At 38.0% G+C, this 20899-nt stretch overlaps 3 protein-coding genes across 3 annotated transcripts; all 3 read right to left on the reverse strand.

Annotated features, from left to right (window-relative positions):
• Positions 1 to 1382: 1382 nt before the first annotated feature.
• LOC147848936 (uncharacterized) lies at positions 1383 to 2669 on the reverse strand. The gene has a single exon (XM_087337938.1). It carries the CDS (start codon positions 2558 to 2560, stop codon positions 1898 to 1900), a length of 663 nt encoding a protein of 220 aa, XP_087194064.1. The 5' UTR covers positions 2561 to 2669; the 3' UTR covers positions 1383 to 1897.
• A 1797-nt stretch (positions 2670 to 4466) lies between these two features.
• LOC147848937 (potassium transporter 23-like) lies at positions 4467 to 7941 on the reverse strand. Its single transcript, XM_087337948.1, has 10 exons — positions 7741 to 7941; positions 7235 to 7469; positions 6910 to 7158; positions 6733 to 6783; positions 6358 to 6618; positions 6138 to 6190; positions 5931 to 6045; positions 5571 to 5825; positions 4792 to 5425; positions 4467 to 4752 (listed from the first exon to the last, which is right to left on the reverse strand). Exons 1-10 carry the CDS (start codon positions 7939 to 7941, stop codon positions 4467 to 4469), a joined length of 2340 nt encoding a protein of 779 aa, XP_087194074.1.
• A 4110-nt stretch (positions 7942 to 12051) lies between these two features.
• On the reverse strand, positions 12052 to 18222 carry LOC147848938 (putative serine/threonine-protein kinase WNK9). Its single transcript, XM_087337941.1, has 8 exons — positions 17565 to 18222; positions 16504 to 16541; positions 16184 to 16408; positions 15867 to 16087; positions 15269 to 15426; positions 14677 to 15157; positions 12932 to 14187; positions 12052 to 12846 (listed from the first exon to the last, which is right to left on the reverse strand). Exons 1-8 carry the CDS (start codon positions 17697 to 17699, stop codon positions 12838 to 12840), a joined length of 2523 nt encoding a protein of 840 aa, XP_087194067.1. The 5' UTR covers positions 17700 to 18222; the 3' UTR covers positions 12052 to 12837.
• Between the last annotated feature and the right edge of the window lie 2677 nt (positions 18223 to 20899).

Consider the following 20899-nt stretch of genomic DNA (forward strand, 5'->3'; position numbering starts at 1 on the left):
GACTTATATGATAAGGCTCACAAATATGTAGAGCTATCTCGAATGTTTATCACAGGGAAAGGTATTTAGATTCTCGAAATCTTATTTGGTAAAGGAGAGGAAATCTGGCTCTTCATCATTCCCAAGATACTTTTTGTAAAACTAATCCATATGCTATCTAACAGGTTATGAAGAGGTAAATTTTGAAGAAGAAATATCCCTCCAATTCATAATAATAAATAAAACCGGTCCATTTCTTCACCTGCCTCTATTGATTTGTCTTGTTCCATCTCTGTACTTCATACCAGGAAATTGAGGGCCTTATTTGTTTACAACAATGGGGTGCAACTTTGAACTGGGCCCAAATTGTGATGCTTATAGATTTTGTATTGATTTCATAAATGCAACAATATGGATCCTAGTATCTGCATGTCAAATGCAACTTATGGAACTACATATGTTTGCATTAATGGCAGTTTGTTTCATTCTTTGAAGAAAGATGGTATTGATGTGTAACTTTTTCCACCATTCAAAAGAAGGTAAATGCTGGTGGCATCATGAAAATTGTTTGTTTGGAATTTACTTCAAGTAAAGCAAAACGGCGTTGCTTTTGAAGGATCTTGATTCCAACCACCATGATCTTATGCACTCTCAATCTGCACTGACCTTGTAACCAATTATACTGAGAAAGATATTCAAGGAGAAATTGAACTGTTAAAACATCTAAAGAAACCATTTAATAATAGAGCATTTGCCTCAACATTAGTGAACATAGAAAGGAGGCCATTTGCTAAAAAGCATTTCATGATGCCTACCATAACACCCATGAACCTTCAAAATTGCCAAGTTTGAGCTTTTTGTTAAGATAATGACTTTTGCCAATTGAATCCATGCTTCCAAATTAACTCCAACAAAGAGGTATCAATTCTTTAGATACAGGCTAGAAATGATAGTCTAATGGAGCGGGAGCTAATCACAGCCCAACATTTAGATGTGGACTTATTTTGGGTCACCATACAAAAATTTGAAATACATTTCAAAGATTTTTTTTGCTCTAGCTAGTAATAGGTAGTACGAATATGAGATGAACCTTTCAAATTCTTCATACAATATGTTAAGGTGAAGATTGCTAGAAGGCTTAAGCGTTGAGTACTTTTACACTAACATCAAGGGGTGTGATGTTTTATATTTGAAAAACAGGGGTATGACTGATTCACACTTGCTATACACTCCTTACATCTACCATATCGTCCATTCATAGCTATATAACAATAATAATAATAATATATGGAGAGAACATGACCAAAAAATGTAGTTAACCCACTTATAGGCAGAAATGCAGACTGAGAGCTTAGATGAATTTAATTACATTGGAACCTTTGCAGCATTGCCAAAAAACGATGTGCCAAAATGCATTTAACCTCCATAACCTTCAGGTGGTGATCATGAATTGAACTTGTAGAATCTGGTGGATTACAAGGACGTCATGTAATCTACCTGTACATTCTGAGGACTTAGTGAATCTGTACATTAATCATCTTAAGGGCAGAACTTCCCCTGACAATAAATACTCAGGACCTTTAGAGGATTGCCAGCAAACGGTCAGCAAAATGGAAGCAAAATGATTTACATGTGAGAATTTTGGAATAGTCAAAGAGCCAACACAACCTCGCTAATCTGATAGAATCCATGGACTTTGTGAACCTAATGGACTCCACAGACTTCATGAATCCAATTGACTCTACAGAACTCGCAAATCTGATAGATTCCATTGAACTTGTAAATCCCATAACTTCCACTGACCTCCAGAATCTGAGAGCCTTCATGGACAATGCAAATTTGATAGATTCCAGGAACACCTTGAATCTAGTAAATCATGATTCAATTTCAGTCCATGGACGTTGTGATCCCATGGTCTTCATGATTCTGGTACATGAGATGGGCTTCTCTTGCTTCTGCTAAGCCTCAGTCCCGATGCAGATGCTTTTGCCTTGGCTGAGCAAACCTCACAGAAATAAATCTCGCTAGGACTCATTTCTCTCGTTTGTCTTCTTCTCTTAGAATTCTCATTGCCGTAGCTATATTCAATCCTATCTCTTGATAACTCTTCTTCCTTTTCGTCATCCCCTTCATCGTCTTCACGATAAAGGTGATTCCTTTCTCCTCCTTCTTTCTCATCATTACATTCATCATCAGTGCCCTCTTCTTCGAGTTTAGGCCTCTTTTTGAGAGCTTCTTTAGGCTGATGACGATGATAATGTTGTTGTTGTTGTTGATGATGATGATGACTGTGATGAACCTTCTTGTTAACCTTGAAGCTTTCATGATCACCTTTTCTAGTCGAAGACACAGTAGCTGAGTATAAGAGCTGGCTATGGCTACCACTGCGGGGTCTGGATCCGAGCTCTGGTTGACCTTCTTCAATGGCATAACGCCAGGTACAGGGGCTCCATCTCCTCTTGGAAGAAGAAGGAGCAATGGAATCTGAGGCTGGAGCTGGCGCAGGAGCAAGGGCAAGGGCAGGGGCAGGGGTGGGTTGAGGAGGATCGAACACAGGTGCTTCTTCTGATGCTGGCGCCATAGCCAAACCCTAAGGGAGTTTTTGCTTTCTACTACACGAGCGCAGAGACAGGGATGGATGGATGCTCCTCCTCTGGGCGCAAATTGCTGAAAAATGTGAAAGCTCCTCTAATGAGGTATTCCTTTGCTTGCCATGGTCAAGCTTCTTCTTCTTCTTTTATTATTCCTCGTGTTCCATAACCCATCTCTCTCTCTCTCTCTCTCTCTCTCTCTCTCTCTCTTCCCACATGTATGTGTCGGAACCCCGCTCCCGCATGTCCTTTTCATGCAGCCTGTCGAGAAATGGGATCGGTCTCCAGGTACCCAGAGAATCTAACATGGTCATATGCCCCGACATGTTCTCCAACGATGATATTTATTCCTTTTCAAGATACCTACGTTTGGCTTGACCCTGTTGTGCTCTCGCTGGTTCGCCACATTCTACCCACCGCCTTCGCTAGGATCCCCCCACATCTCCGAACTAACAAAGACTTCCGTGTGATATGTCCTAACTATGTTGGCATTTGTCAATGCAACATCCCCTCATTCTCGTTGCTTTTCCATTTAATCGTGCAAGACACTAGTCTCGTGTCGATGCACGACGGACGACATGGAGTGGTTGGTCCCACAGTCACTCCTAGCACCATTGTCGATAGTTGTCCAAGTCTTGCATGCAAGGCGAACGGAAGAAAAATGAATCCTTCAATATTTCACTCGCTTTTTGTTCATCAAGTTCAATCAATGTTGTCAATTTGGAGGGCCAAACCACATGAGTGTCTCACTCAGCCAACACCTTGTTGCTTGAGGAGGAAAAGGAATTGAAGTTTATCCTTCTCTTGGCATGCAACTTGCATGTTAGCTTAACCCATGTGTAACTAAGCGTGATACAAAAAGATACATGTCCATTAGTATGTAACATTATGATATGCTAAAGAGGTTGCATGTTGGAGAATCAACCATAACTAGGGCAATGGATGTCTTGGAGTGTAACCTACAAGAATCAAGACTATTTTGATTTAAAAAGTTTGTAGTCATTAACATAAGTCCAAATATTTATGGCAATGAATTCTTAGGAAACAAAAATGTAAGTGCTTGTGGGATAATGCACACATGTTTTTCAATACCATACACTTGCATGTTAGGAACTTGAGTTTTGAAGCCAAAGGTTCATTGTTACAAATGACATTGAGGTTGTGACAATGTGTATTGATAATTGAAGATTCACATTGCCCATTCTAAAAGTGTACAAGTTTGAGGAGTAATAATTGCATGAAGTAGTGATAAATCCACATTAGACTCTTCCTTGAGTGTAGAACGACGCATACTCAAGAGTGACTTCATTAGATAGGGTTATTAGTTTGTGTTTGATACATGATTCTTGACCGAGCCATTACAATTATTTACAATCTCGACCCTTGAGAAGTTCCTAATATCATTCATGTATTATTAAGATAAGGCTACAAAGGTTGAAATCCATGTTGAATAGAATGTAGGATCAAGATCATTGGGCCTATGCAAGGACTAGTATAGGGCTAAGAAGGCTAGAACAATCTCTTGTTGAGATCCATGTTGAATACAACATAGGGTCAAGATCCCAATGTTTACGCATCTCTATTTCAATCAAAATCGAATATATTTTTATTGTTTTTTATTCCTATTTGAGGGAACATTAGATTATGTTGTTATAATCAATAGTTTTCAAGAAATGGAAGTTAGCTTCTATGGTAGTGAAGGCATTCGATCAAGAACCTATATCTTTGGAAAGCCAAGTTTAGTAACATTCTTGACCATAAACATGTTGTTACTCTCTGTCTCTCTTGAGCAATTTACTTTAATGCCTTTTTTATTATAATTTTTTTAAAGCAAATCGATTTTTCATGAGCTAGGACTTTGGAGCTTGATGACTCAAGAGTGAGACGAAGTTTGTATTAGACATCATAAACCATGCCTACTTCAAGTAACCTCTCATGTGGTATTATTAGTGCCACACTAGGTCTCCTACAATTCCGTCTCAACATGTCATAGACGTAGTCCACCACCACCTTCTTCACACCGGATGCACCTTCTCTCGCTTTGACCTCTGAGTTCCCGAGCAAGTAGACAACACCTGCAGCCTTGCATCTTCTCAAGAAAGCTATCTCCTCCATGGATTCTTGCATCAAGATATGGCTACCATCCCCCATGTCATGTAAAGAAGTTGATATTATGCCGTGGCTAGCATTGTCAAATACAATCTTAGTGTTTGTCCTACACATTTCACTTTGTCCGCCTAGTGACTCCTCTACTTCTTGAGTGATAAACTCTTCGAGATTTTGTAGAAGCTCTAGCTCAAAGTGATCACTATCTTGGCGCACTTCCTTGTATCCATACCTGGCCACACATCGGAACATGTGGATATCCCTTTGACCAACACGACAGAAGAGAAACCGCTCCTTGTCCATAACAGTCGTCACGGGAAGGAACTTCACACACACGAAAACCACAACGGCATGTAAGGCAGGGAGGTTCTTCACGGAGTGAGAGAAGATGCACGGTATCCCACTTGCCAGCTCGGTATATAGCAAGGAAATCCCGTCAATCCGGGCCGTCCATCGTACGAGGTCTTGCACATCGGATTCCGACACCTGGTGCTGCAACTCATAGTTGTGCCGCCATGTGGCACCATAGTGCCATGTATACATGATGAATAGAAGCCCGACCGAGAATGCTAATGGTAGGTATCCACCCTGGACAAATTTAAACAAGACGGAGCTGAAGTAGACCATGTCTATGAAACCAAACACCATCAAGAAGGCAAGGATCGCTGGCAACGGGGTTTGCCAAATCATGATCATGATCAGTGTGATAAAGCTTGTTGTAACAATCATCACGCCAACAACGGCAATACCTGAATAAGAGGAAAGTTAGCATTTTCCCGGCTGCTATTTACAAAAAATGCCATCTTTAACTTAACATTAAAAGATGCAACTGCATCATACAGATATAGGTACGTGCAAACATATTATATAACTATAGATGCAAACATGTCATACCATATGCATTCCCTAGCTTATTTGTTGATTGGAACGCTGCTGTCACTACGATCGCAGCTATCATCAGCACCCAGTTCACTTCGGGAACATACACTTGTCCTACAACTTTACTTGATGTATGAACAACTTTTACTGTTGGAAAACAGCTCAGATCCATCGATTGCTTCACAATCGAGAACGTGGCCGACACCATCGCTTGGCTAGCTATAACCGCAGCCGCTATTGCTACAGCAAATATCGGCCAATACAAAGGTTCTGAGAAAAGAAAAGAAAAAGATCATGTGTGAATGCCAGCTTCGTAAATCATCTAACAGATCAGATTGATGTAGTGAAGATATGATGATGATGATGATGAACCACCTGGGATGGACCTGTAAAATGTATTAGTGACGTCTTCAGGACACTTCATAAGGTATGCTGCTTGTCCGAGATAAGCTAAAAGACAACAAGGGTAAACAACAAACCCAAAAGCAATCTGCATTCAACAAAACAATAGAAAGAATCTTTTACAACCTAAACCAAAAAATGAAAGGCCTTTTCTGTGTAGATTGATTTTCTTTTTATTACTTGTATTGATGGAACAGAAAAATGACCAAGATCAGCAAACATGGCTTCTACACCTGCAATCAAAATGAAGCAAACATCAAATTTTGAGATGCAAATATATGCTGCCCATGTTTACACTCAAAAAACCAACCATCAAAACAATTCAGAAAAGAAAAGTTTACTATAAATTTATTGTGTCGGTTAGTTACATCCAGCAAAAGTTAGATGACTTGATAGAGACCTGTTATGCAAAGCACAATCCCTCCAAGTGAGATCCACCCCTTCCTCAAGTTCCCCTGGAAATAGTCATAGATACACATCGGGTTGAATGCCTTAAATATCGTGTGGTCGTATTTGAAGATGTTAAAAAGACCTATCGAGCCTATGGCGATGAACCATGTTAGAACCACAGGAGCAAACACAATTCCCACTTTGGATGTTCCAAACCTTTGCACTGAGAACAATCCTATGAGGATGAGGATTGATACTATGACGACAACATCTGCAGGATGAGATATCCAAAACCGTAAGTGTTAATAGCAAAATCCAAATTAATTGTTTGGAACCAACTTCTAGGTAACACATCTTATTTGCAAAATTTATTCAAAATTCTTACCTTGATGTAGGCTAGATATGGCCGCCTGAATTCCTGAAACTGCAGAAAGCACTGCAGAAAGCTGTGAGGCCTGCATTAGTGAGAACCCCTAAGAATACATGCAATAAGTTTGCATTGCTATTATTATTATAACTGTAGAAAAACACAGTCATTAAATTTTGTATATGTAGCTTGAACCTGAGATTGCCGGTGTAAGCACGCCATCACCAATAACCATGCATGTACCCAACAGAGCCATGAAAAGGAGACCCGTTTTTGCACCATGGCTTTTCTCCAATGCATTCTTTAACTTCATGGCTCTCTTCAACTGCCGACTAGGCATCTTGAGTTTATAAAACGAAAGGTCTCTATCTTCTATTTGTTGATTCGGTAGGAGACTAACATTTGCACTACGGCATATCAACGAATATAGTGCAAACGTCCCACCTAGAAATCACATAAAAAACTTTAATACTATGAAATTCTCGTGAAGGAAATTTACATAAGATAACAGAGTATATACCATCTCCATTATCGTTTGCCCATAGAACCACACATATGTATTTGATGAGAGGAATCAAAGTTAGGGTATAAATGATAAGAGACAGAGATCCAAGAATCTCTGTTTGGTATCTTGTCGGGTGGAGACCATCTGGGAAAGTGCTTGCAAATACATATAATGGTGATGTACCCACGTCTCCATATACAACTCCAATGCTTTGGTACGCCAATTGAAGAATAACATACGTCGAGAGAGCCTGTACATGCATCGTCCATACCAAAATTCCATGAGATTAATTGTGTTTTTGGTTTGTTTTACAAAATAAAATGATTCTACGAAGAACTTTTCATAGAGGAACATAGTTGAATGCAAATCTCTTAAAAAACTACATTTTTCTTAGAGAATATAGATTCAGAAACCCAGAAATGTTCATGTACTAGTGTTTTTCCTTTGATAAAAATAAACACAAGAAGCATAGAAATATACATTAAGAGCTAGGTTTGTTGTTTGATGGAGAGCATACGAACCTCTCTTCTGTGATGGGGCATGCCAGAGACATGGCTGGCTTCTGCCTCAAGAGAACTGTGACGAGTGTTGGTTGTACTACCATCATGTTCATTCTCAAGGTTTAGGGTTATGTCATGAGAGGAATTAACCTCACCATCTTCGTCCTCATCATCATCATCATCATCATCATCGCTATGGGTCGGGCTCAAGTTAAGGCTCATCGCACAGAGTTACTTGGCAGACAGGCAGCCACGGGATGTGAGATTTGGACAGAGAGTAACCGAAATAACTAACATAGATAGAGATAGCACCTGAATTGCATTGTTGGTTTGCCATGAACACATTGCTATCTTCTTGGTCATGGTGAAACAAAGCTCCCAAAGTTTGCTAAGGAAGAGAAGTTGTTGCTACCACAAGAGTGGTTCCATGGTAGATGATGTTACAACACTTTAGTAACTATAACTATTACCCATGGCTAGATTCTAGTAATATCACGCCCTCGCAATCGTAACTACTACTATTCTATAGATGATGTTTCCGTGATTTGGTAACTTAAAATGTTGTTGATGACAATCTGGCTTTGTCCAGCTCAAGGTTGCCTGTTCAACCACCAAATTAGCCAATGGATGGCTCACGGGGTAAATAAGGCCTAGAACAACTTTGTAGTATAGAACTCGATTCCACAACTCATATAACATGTCATCATGTGCGGTGTTTGTTAGGCCATGGGTACATGTCAATTTTATCTTTATCTAGATCTATATTTCTACACGCCCATTGGTCTTCTCTCACTCTTTATTTGCTCCTTTTGATTTGTCCTTCACCCTCATCTTCATTCTTATCCTCCATGCATTGTCCCAATTCTTGATAGGTTGATCAACTCGACAATCAGCTAGCGGAAAATAACAATTGGCTCAATTACCTCTCGCGTCTCTTTTCATCCGAAGGGTCAACCATTGACCTTCGACTTTAGTGTCACTTGACTCTAGGCTAATCTTTTGTGATCGATCATCAACTCATCTATCGTCCCACATATTTATTATGTGCTCTTTCATGAGTGCTTGTCCAACAATGATGCAATCACCTTCATAGCTTACACCATTAATGGGCAACGATATCTCATTCACATGAGGGGTGTCCCAATAGCACAAAACCCCCCCATCTCGCAAAAGTTATACAAGTTAGATCCTCAAACTTATTTATATTATTCTCTATTATTCATAATAAGAGCATCAAGAGTAATGTATGGATGCTTTCCTCTTGCATTATTATGAATCAACAAATTATATAGTAGAAGAATTTCACCATTGAAATCATTGACTTTTTACTTCATCAAGGATAAGGCTTTTGTCCCTAGTTGTCATATGCTTCTTAGTGTCAAGATAGTTCAAGCGTTGGACATCTCAAGATATGTAAAATGTAATTCCATGTACATCTCTCTATATATGAATCCCAATGCATTGAGGTTATGTTGTTGATGTGCAAACAAAAAGTCAAGGTTTTTCCCTAAGAATTTCTTTTTCTCAAATGTTTTAGTAAAGTTATTTATTAGAAAATGTTCAAGAGTATTTATCATTCGTTCCATTAAATTGAATCTGAATATTAACAAATTGGGATGTATTTGTGACATGTTCAATATTTGTGTCACATAATGATGGGATGGCGTCCAATGAATTTAGATGATCAAACACTTAAGAGCCCTACTCAGATGTGAAGTTCTCTTTATGGTATTGCTTTGTTTAGTTGTAAGTGTAGATCATTGGAAGGCTCTCGTTTGGAGAAATGCATGACATTAACGTGCAAAGAGGCCATAGTCATGCAGATTTGTCAAAGAGGAATGAATTTAATTCCAACTTATGACATAGTATTAGTATTTGCGTCCAGATACACGTTGTTGGCAAGACATTTTTTACCATTAGGACCTAGAACTTGAAATGATATGAAGAAGAAAATTGCACTGAGGTATAGTTTTACTATTTAGCATCTCATCAAAAACTAGAGATGCTTAGCCAAAGTCAAGGCTCCAATATTGTATATACATACATACTTGGTCAAATTCAATGCACTAATATAGGTATGCTTAGTCAAAGTGGAAGTGCCTACTCACTATAATTAAGAAAAATAACATGTCATGCTTAAAGGATCAATAGAGGTAGGATTATACACGAACTTGATCATTCTAATCATCAATCAATTTTCGCTACTTTTCAATGCCATTGATTAATCAATCAATTAAGCTTTGATCGAATAGAAGTGAAGTTTTTTGAACATTAAGCTCCTAAGTCTCACAATCACATATAATGTCCCACTTTCAAATATATATGATCGTAATTAGCGAATCAAGCTTTGAAGCTCATGAGATCACTTGAATTTCGCATTGATATTTTTTTTGGTGATTACTAGTGTTGGTACCAAGAAATCTTTTGAACTTGTTCCTCGTTCATGACAAAATATGGGTACTATTGGGGTCATTCAATCCCATATGGACTTAATGGCAACATTGAAGCCTAGCCATTAGGGTAGCTTGAGAGCCATGAAGTTCGATGGATTTGGTGGTTGAAAATCTTATACTACACATGCGTGTTGTAAGAATGTTGATTCATACCCCAAGGTATCCTCATTGAAAGCCTGCACCACCTCCTACGCACGCTTGAATGCCTCTTAGTGTTGCACTATGGACTTTTCTAGCGTCTAGGAGATTAGCCTATATACATATACATGCTATAAGTGGGAAAGTATCTCCATTAACTTTAGTTTTTGGTACAACACACTCCAGAATTATTTCTATGGATTTTATTGTTGGTTTAATCTTCTCTTGACTAGTTATTAAATGACGTGATGAGCCAATGGTTCTCCTATCATATGATGCCACAAAATATTGATGCTTATTTGGGTCATCCCACATCACATCATTGGTATCAGCTATTATATTTTCCCTAAAAAAAGGTTTGGGTGCCAATTGGCTAATGGGACCTTAGTAGTCTAGTTGCCAAGATACTAAATCCCGAATAAAGACATGACACTTGCAAGTATATGCTCATACAAACAAAGGGGTGAAACTAATATAAGAGACATTTAGTGTCTAGTTACTATTAGTAGTAGTAACTAGATATACATGTAAGAATATTTGTGACTATACCATAAACTAAATAAGGAGATTTTGCATACTTGAGGTCTTATGTATGTATATATATCCATCTCAAATAAAGCAAGTTATATATATATTTATTTATTTATTTAAAAACCTAACTTTCAATTGTAGTTGCCTCGTTTCAAGAGACATAAGACCCCACATACTAGATCCCCATCCCAATTTGACATTGTGGTGGTCATGGTGAGGCCACAAATGTAACGTTACTACATCAAGTTTTTTGGAATGTCAGTTTTGGATTTGCTCGAATATTCTTTGTCTTCATCTATAATTTCTAAACCTTTGTACACAAAGTTGGTCATTCAACATACCCAACTTTAACTCATCACACCATGTTTTCACCCAAACCCTCACCTATATTAGTTTCTTTCTTTGTCATTATCAATATCTAATTAGCTTGGCATTTTATGATTAATGCCTACCAACTTATGGTTCTTGGCCCATTCACAGACATTATAGCAAAATAAACGAAGGGTATTAGTGTTGTGAGATCATTTTAGCTAGTGTATGTCAATGTTTTATCATCATTTGAACTTGTTCTAAAGTCATTGTAGCAATCACAAAATGTCACTTTTGGATGATGTAACTATAAAATTGTATGTCATTGTGATTCTCCACATTAGGACATATGTGTCATTGTGTCACTCTTGGATGGTATAGCTATAAATATTGTCAAATTTACTTATTGGGCCCACCCACATTCCTATAGGAAACTAGAATGTATAATAACTAACCATTCATACATCCAACAATATCTCCCTATATCCATAAATGTCAACCACATGAAAGACAACAGTAAGTAGCTCAATAATTCAGAGCTTATCAGCATTCCTGCCTTCAAACCACCTAACCAATTCCATACATATATCCAAAAAAATTACACTTGGACACCTTATTCAAAGGTTCTTCATGCATACATTGCTCTGATTCCCAAGATTAGACCTAGTGCAATGGCCTCTTGACCTTGGATAGCCAAACACCCACACTCCAGTGCATTAAACAAGTAATAGTAAATGCCTGTGGGAATGACAATGCTAATTCTCAAACAATTTATGTAATTTGCATCATGCTTTATTAGATTCCACAATATCTATAAATAGGTACAAAATGGTAGAGAGATTTTTATGAATACTCGCAATATGCTTACAGTGGAATATACTCATAAATAAAAAACTAAGTCGATCAATACATTTGTTTATTCAAAACTTGAGCCCCAATAAAGGGATTATACTGTAGTTCACAATACTACCACGCAAACGTACAAATTCCCCAGAGACTTCATGAATATTCTCAAGTTAAAAAAAAGAGTATTCCAAGTCTATCTTCATCTCGTGAATAGAGATGACTTGAGACTAAATCTCAAATGAATGGAGAAGTGTTCGAATTTTGCTTACATTTACCTCAAATGTATGATAGCATTTCTATTATAAATTAAATACATTCCTAGCACTAGTACGGATAATTGGATTTACATACCCACCACCCACCACCCCCCAATAAGGTCTTTCGAAAGAATTCCAAAATGGATCCATCCTTTGTTAGCTCATATTTTGAACACAACCACCTATTTGGTGACCTTAGTTCGGTGTGTACAAATCATCAAAGCTTGTTGGGAGACAGTGAAAAACTAGAAGAAGAAAAAAGAAAAAGAAAAAATAGAAGTAAAAATCTGGATTCAAAACCTCGATGCCTCCCCATGCTAGAACTGACTGTACATGTACTTACCCAGTACATCCTCCATATTCTAAAAAAATGCAAATCCCGAAAACACAATTCTACCTCATCTCCAACCTTTGATTGGAAACCAGATCCTTCCTTTTGGTTAAAACCATGGATAATAAGATCATATATCTCATAGTTCTCTTTTTGGCCACCATAACTTGCAAAAATAGTTACAGCCTTCTGATCAGCTCCCCGATTGACTCGAGCCAACTCGGTGTTGCCGCTGAAAAGCAGAGTTACGAAGCTACATTTCCTGAAAATAGAAAGAGATGTCAAATTGTCTTTAATAAAATGGAAGATCACTTATGGATACCAAAATTTTGTAGAAATAGAAGTACCTCCATAGCATCCTGACCCTCCTCTGACTTGCCTCCGGCAGCTGAGGGGAAATATACAGTTTCAACTGACGAGAGTAAATTCGTGGATTCTTCGAAGACTCCACGACTTGTTGGTGTTTCTTGTTCAAAGCTCGAGAGATCATCAAAACTTGTTATTGAGCTATTGAAAGAGCCATAATGACAAGGTAAAGTCGTTTGAAAACCACATGGAGTTTCCTCTTCTACCCTTAGACTTTGGAGCCCATTTTCAAGGCTCTCTAGAATATCACTTCTGTTACCACATTCACAATTCAATGTAGGATGGTCGTCATCATCATATTTTACCTTTTTCTTCTGCAGCCATCGGTTCTTTACTTCAGTTCGTGCTGCCTCATGCTTGCGCTGAAGCTCTTGCATCTCCTGTTGATGACGAACTTCAAGTTCAGCCAGTTCTTGGGATACATCATCATCATCACCATTCAGGCCGTGTTGCAAGACAGGAAGTTTAGACATAAGTTCTTGACCATTGCCTTCTTGCCGATAACACTCAGGCTGTAGAGATGGCCCGAAGACTCTAGCCACACCATTATCATCATCACCCCTGTCACAAGGATGCAAATGGACTATATCCTCCCATATCTTGTGCACAAAATTTGCATATCCAGCCTTCCATTTGGACTCTACAAGCTCGGTAAATGCAACCGTGGTAGTAGATTCCCTCGTATTTGTAATAACACCTGAGCATTCCTCGAAGGCTGGCTTATTCATTGGTAATAGTATTTGATACTCATGAGAACTCATGCTATCTGTCAAGCTCCAATCGGCATCATGGGAAACTTCACTTGCCTCACTAGATGCAGTGCATTCTTCAGCTTCCTGGGCAGGAATCTCAGACCTATGACATTGGTAAGTAACTTCTTCAAATCTCCCATACATGAGACCCTCAACTCGCGATGGAGAAACAGTTTCTTCTCTAGCAGAATAGGATGGATTTTCTTCTATGGTCCCTTCAGACGGCACATTTTTCATCGGATCATGGACACCAACCATACCATCATTGCCTTCATTGTCTACGTCTTCACCATCACAGCAAGTCTCATCAATAGCCACACCTGGTTTCCACTCTGGGACAAGGGCCAAAATTGCTGCATCAATCATTTCTGCGATTTTAGTAACATCTTGGTCTGTTAGATCCAACTCAGCAACCATCTCACTTGCCACACACATGGCTGTGTCTATTTCCACATCAAATGGGAAATGAATGTTACGAACCTGACCTGCATTAAAACATATCTGATTGATATATCTGCAGAGCCATAAAAATGGGGCAAAGAAGAAATTCAAAGCATGCGATTGTTTTATTTTTCACTTCACAACTGCAAAACTTGTTAGACTGTTTGTACTCTCAAGCAGATAGTCAGGATACAGATACGGATGTGTCTTGTGAGGATACACCTACAGATACAAGTTTTGTGGGGAAATATCTATGGATAAAAATCCCACATCACGAATTAAGCATGAGTGTTTTATGTTATGAAAACAGCTTTCCTACTGCAGATAATGGATACATACATAAACATCTATAACACTGGATTGCTTCAAAGCGTAATTGTAGGTTTTTGTGATTTGTTAATTAAAAAACACACACATCTTTAGTTTCAATGGATTGAATCGACAAGACAACTTGTTTCATGTTAACTGGATTCTATGTGACTGACTCTTTTAAACAAGCGAAAAACGCAAATAGTGTCAGAATAACATGTTACCTTCCGATCCTGATATCTGCAATTTTAGAAAGACATTGTCATCTTCCCTTAATTTTCCATTTACTCTGAAATCTACACTTCTGGCCCTCTCTTCTTTACAGTAAGGAAACGGTGAAGGTTCTGTGCTTTCTGTTTGGCTGACTTTCGAGTCACATGCCGCCGAACAGGTGCATCCATCACTACCATCATACACATAAGCAGGTAATGTTTCCTTCAGTACGTAACTTATCTGCACCGTCGCAGATACACCAAGTGCCTCCTCATTACTAACTGCTTTGTCATCTGTACCATTGGCCATGCGTATTCGCCTTCCTAAATGTGGTGATGATTCTAATGATACTCGACTACCATCGCATTGAAGAAAAGGGTCCACCAAAAGCTCTCTCGCTGGAAGCCTCTCTGAGGCTGGAGCCAAACATTTCTCGATAAATTGACATAATTCAGGATCCTTGATCTGCTTCAGAGCTTCTGGTTTTTTCCCCTGAAATGATTAACCACTCTGAATAGGGTCAGATGAAAGATCAGAAAAGCCATTCTTAAAATGTTTGCCTGCATTTGAAATCTAGTGGATTCAGACATAGTTCACGCGCACCATCATAACTTTCTTGTAAATTTGGGCAGCATTACTGCACTCGCTATATGGATATTCTGATGTGACCATCTCGAGGAGACACATTCCAAATGAATAGACATCTACCAACTCTGTGTATTCCTCCTCATAGAGCTCTGGTGCCATAAACTCCGGTGTCCCTGGACAAATTATGCACATACAAGAAAGTGAAAACATTGTAATGGTGGTGGACTTTATTCAAGTGATATTACATTAAAATGGCTAACATTTAAATGGTTGAGAAAAACAGGACGATAAAATTTATTCTACATACATCCAAGGATGGACAATCACAAAGAATTATAATTCTTTGATGTAAAGATTAAGAGCTTGTGATGGAGCAGCAAATAATACTCAATGTTTGGGTAAAAAGGTATTCCCATTTACTAAAACTTCAGTTGAATTATTGAACTCTAGTTGTTGAGGATATGTATAGTGGGAATAGAATCTGATGAAATTATATCAAATTCCAATCCAACATTCCTATAGATTTGTTATCTGTTTTTAGGTATTTTAAGCCATGGAAAGGAAATTTGGTTGATTAGTAAAGACAAATAGTTTCCCTAAACATTAGTCCCACCTATGACACTTCGAGCATGGGCATGTTGTAGGATAGCCGCAAGACCAAGATCTCCAATTTTGACCTCCCCTTGATTGCCATTGATGAATATATTGTCACATTTCAAATCTCGATGAATTATGGGAGGGTCATGACTATGCAAGTAAAGCAAACCCCGAAGAATCTGACGAGACCAGTTTTTGACCGCTTTGATGTCCACATGCTTGTGCCTTTTCCGATACCTTATGAAAATGACAACCAGAGGATAGACATATCACCAACACAACATCAAGATCGAAAAATTGGCAAAAAAATGGGGAGGTGGTAACATAGCATACTGTCTTAGTGTTCCCGAGGTGAATATCTCTGTAATAAAATTGACTGTATTCGACGTCTTATCTACCCACGAGTGATAGAGCTTTATGATGTTCTTGTGCTTTAATGTGCTTAGTAAATGCACCTCTGAATACAATCGGTCCATGTCCTCAGGTGTTTGTAAAAGGACACCTTGAACTTGATTCCATGCAACCTCAATTCCATCTTCTTGATCAAAAGCCCTATACCTATAGTAGCATGTCAAGGCACAAACATTTGGAGAAATAACTGAAATTTTATAGGACGGATGAACCCAACATGCAAAACATTTATTTTAGGATACACAGTCTTGAAGGCTCCTTTGCCCAGCACTTCTTTGTACTATACAAACCAACATCAAAGAAAAGCAATTAGCACACCATTTAATGTACAAGAATATATCTTCTACGATTCAAAGAAAAACTATGAAAAAGCAAGAACTAATGAACAAGAAAATATCTTCTACTATAGGAAAAGATAAATCAAAAACTCCATTCAATGAAACAACCATGATTGGAGATATAAACAATCAAAAAACTCCATTCAATGAACAAAGAAGACATCTTTGATGAAAAAGCAAGAACTAATGAACAAGAAAATATCTTCTACTATAGGAAAAGATAAATCAAAAACTCCATTCAATGAAACAACCATGATTGGAGATATAAACAATCAAAAAACTCCATTCAATGAACAAAGAAGACATCTTTGATGAAAAAGCAAGAACTAATGAACAAGAAAATATCTTCTACTATAGGAAAAGATAAATCAAAAACTCCATTCAATGAAACAACCATGATTGGAGATATAAACAATCAAAAAACTCCATTCAATGAACAAAGAAGACATCTTTGATGACTCTTCAACATAAGGTAACCAACGAATTGGATTTTGGATTTATGGCAGAGACTAAAAATTTGAAAGCCATTCATTGAAGGAGCATTTAAACTTGAAATGAACTCTCTCTCTCTATGTATGTATGTATAACCTACAGACATGCATGCATGGATATATATATGCATGTGATTTCAAGCAATTAGAGATCTCATATTCAATTGCAAAACATGATGATTGACTGTCTCATGAGACATTGAGAGACCATCGCCTTGGGCTTCAAGCTTAGAACACTACAGCATGATGCTTATAAAATATTAACTATACGTTAGATGATTTTGAGTAATAAGAAGGTGCATATCGAAACAATTTAAAACTGGATCATTGTATGCAAAAGCTTACATTGGACTCCAAGGTTAGACCATGATGCATGAGCATACAAAATCCACCTCTTAAAAGTTAATTGGTATAATTGAAAAAACACGCTGACAAAGAAGACGAGGATGTATGATGATAATGATGAATAATTACCCGTCCATAACGTCCACTCGGATCAACTTCGAGATACTCGAAATCACTGGCATCATCTTCTCTCGTACCTGCTCCGCCACTGCTGCCGAGCTCATGTAAACACAAAACACTGCTACCACATTTGTGAACCGGCATTTTGATGACGAAGAAGAAGATATGAGCAATTTGAGGGGTATATTTGGCGTTCAGTGAGCGTCCAGTGAAGAAGAAGCAGAAGAAATGAATGTTTGTTTTATTTCTCTAAAGAACAAATGACGAGCGATGGTGAAGATATTTCAAACAAGTACACTGTCTGCGACCAGTATGATAGAGATCAAAAAAACAAGGTATTTTTCCTCCATGCTCAAATGTAGCTGGATTGGAGGGTGAGATAGAAAACCCTAATCTCATGCCTGCTTACCTATCTCTATCCTTCTCTTTCGCTGTTGTCTACTATATATAAAAAAATCCTAAATTTGAAGAAATCGCTTGCAAATACAATCAAATATGTGCAGAGAAACGCAGGAACGAACAGAAAACCAATTTTCAGGCAGAGAAGGCAGAGCAGGGCAGAAGGTAGTTCTGTTGACTTGGATTTCTCCTGTTGATGGAGTTTTTATGACATGGAAAAACAAATAAATCCGTGGAGATCCGAAGCAGAAACCAGAGAAGAAAGAGGAGGAGGAGGAGGAAGGGGAGGAAGGGGGGATCTTCTGCAGAGAGACAGAGACGGAGACAGACGATGAGAGTTGCCGTGAAGTGGCCGTCAAAACTAACGGCGTCTCTATTGTCCTCTCTTTTGTTTTTGTTTAGTTGTGTCTCCATAACTTCTAAGTTCTGAGAGCTCTCAAAACCCTAATGTCCTCACGGGAAACTTCCAACACTTGTCATCTTATTGCCTTCCACCACCCATCCCACCCATCTTTCCCTTTTGACCCCCACTCTACTCCACTCCTATCATGTCCTCTCCTCCCTAGTCTGGTGGCCACTCAATCACCTCTTGCACTCTACTGTGTGTATCAACCGAATTTACTATGTCCCCTTCGTCTGTGTGTGTGTGTGTGTGCCTACTCATGCCAATCTGTTGGCCATTCTTGACTTCCACAGAGGGTGAAATCGCACATGCCCACAATGGACATACAAACTGCTCTTCGTAATTGGTTATATATGGTGGTGGCAACAACAGTACAAGAATCGTCAAGGAGATCAAGGTTAGTCGGATCCATTCACATTAGGTTTTCTAGCCAATAATCATATTCACGTGGTCTCTACACATGGTTGGGATCCCACACATGTTTATGACATGGCGATCATGTTGGTTTCTTCGATGGATTGTCACGTTGCATGATGCGTCAAATGTATACCAGTGGATCATGTCTTCCACATGTATTGTTGTGTCTTTAGCATTTTCCGATCCTCTATGTTCATTGAAGTAGTGTCCATCACATCTATTATGTCCTTAAATATATCACAATGTTTGTTAACATTACATTTTCACAACCACAATTCATTGCAAGTGAAACTTATATTGTCTAATTGGTGTACCACACATGTCAGAAAGCGATGCTTTGTTGCCTCTGAGAACTAACAAGTTGCCATGCATGAATATGTAACTAAGTTTCCCTCAAGGACATCTATTTTTGGCAAGAAATGTAGTTATGACGATTCCCCCGAGTACATCGAGGGAGTGCATCACAATCATGTGAACATGATTTCCCAATTGCTATACATTAAAACAATGAGAACACATCCATCAAATAAAGAAGCGCATTTATCGACAAGAAATGCATAAGATATTCTTATTCTCGTATGGCTATGCCATTTTTGTTGTTATATGCTTTTAACCACATGCAATTTGTTCACCTATATGCATGGCATCAATTTAAGGATTATTGGATGAAACATGTGGCCTTCAACCATGTAGCCCGACAAGTTAGCACCCACAAACATACAATTGTTCAAGTTCGAGTTTCATACAATGCATTGTTAAATTGTACTTAAGGGGCAAAATATCATGATTTTATATAAGACTTTTGGCCATGTCCATCTATCTCTTCACAGAGAACCAAACAATGATAGCCAACTACTCGTAAGAATAGGTTCAAGTCCACCTATTTCAATTTATGAACATTGAGCATACAATGTGTATACACACAACTTTTTTATGTCCATTGATTTGGGCTCTCCTTCTCAGTCAATTGCTAAATGTTCCTATATATTCTTCATCTTGGCATGTTACTCATTCCTCAATATTAAGCACTTATCTACAATACTTTATGTATACTTGGATTATTAAGTTGCCTTTTTTCTATATCCAATAATGTGAATTTGTAATATATGTAGTCGCACGTAAGTATGGTATAAAAAGGCAATAAACATCTTCGAAACTTTTCCTTTTGCGGTGTAGTTGCAACGATAGGTAACGATGCATATTATCAAAAGGTCAAACTATTGTGAAGATTCGATTTGATAATATGCATCCATCATGCACAAGCTTTTAAAATAGGAGTTGGTCTTAATCAAGTGAGTATATATGGATATTTGTATGTTTCGCATCTACAAGAATAAATCATGTGAATGTACTTATGATGTCTCTTTGGTTTCCTTGGAAAAAAATTAAGTCTATGTTCTCTTGTGATCATTTGTTTATTATTACGATGCCTCTCCCCTTGAATAAAGTCGTAATTTAGCATATTTATTTAGGATTCAACGTCCAATGCACCATTTTCTAGTTCTTTGTAGATTCCAACACTTTAGAGAGTGAAGTATTAGTTGGAGGACAAGAACAACAAAGTGTGTACGAATTCTTAAACAGCCTTATGTTTATTTTGTTTAAACTTTAAACAATACCATTTATTTCATTACATTGCTATCAAACAAATAATAGCATGGCAAGGTAGTTCCCACCCCTTTGTTAGGCATTTAGAATTATATTGAATATGTACTTCAAAGAAAACTAAGCATGAGTTAATGTAACCATAAAGGTAGAATTCACATCATGGATATTGAGTTTTGGTATCTGTCTTGTCCAACTTTGAGATAGGTGCTTCAAAATACATTCACTTACTAGTGAAACATTTTGAGATGATAATGAGCACTTTTGATCAATTGACTCGTGTATACGCCACAACTTCCACACTTTGAGAATATTTTATCTACCCTTTGTTGCTTAAGGGCTCTAGATGCATGCTCCACGATATCATCCTTTTGATATCAATTCTATAAAGATGTTATCTTTATTCTTATGATAATTAGATGTTATAAAAACTTGTTAATGTTTGTGAAAGAAAGAGCATTCACCAAAATGAGTCACAAGGATATTCAGGATATGAAGTAGTTTAGCATACGAATGGACA

The sequence above is a fragment of the Azolla caroliniana genome, unplaced genomic scaffold (assembly GCF_043228905.1).
Source record: "Azolla caroliniana isolate FFs.n. ecotype wild unplaced genomic scaffold, voAzoCaro1.0.p SCAF_170, whole genome shotgun sequence".
In the NCBI taxonomy this organism is placed as follows: Eukaryota; Viridiplantae; Streptophyta; class Polypodiopsida; order Salviniales; family Salviniaceae; genus Azolla; species Azolla caroliniana.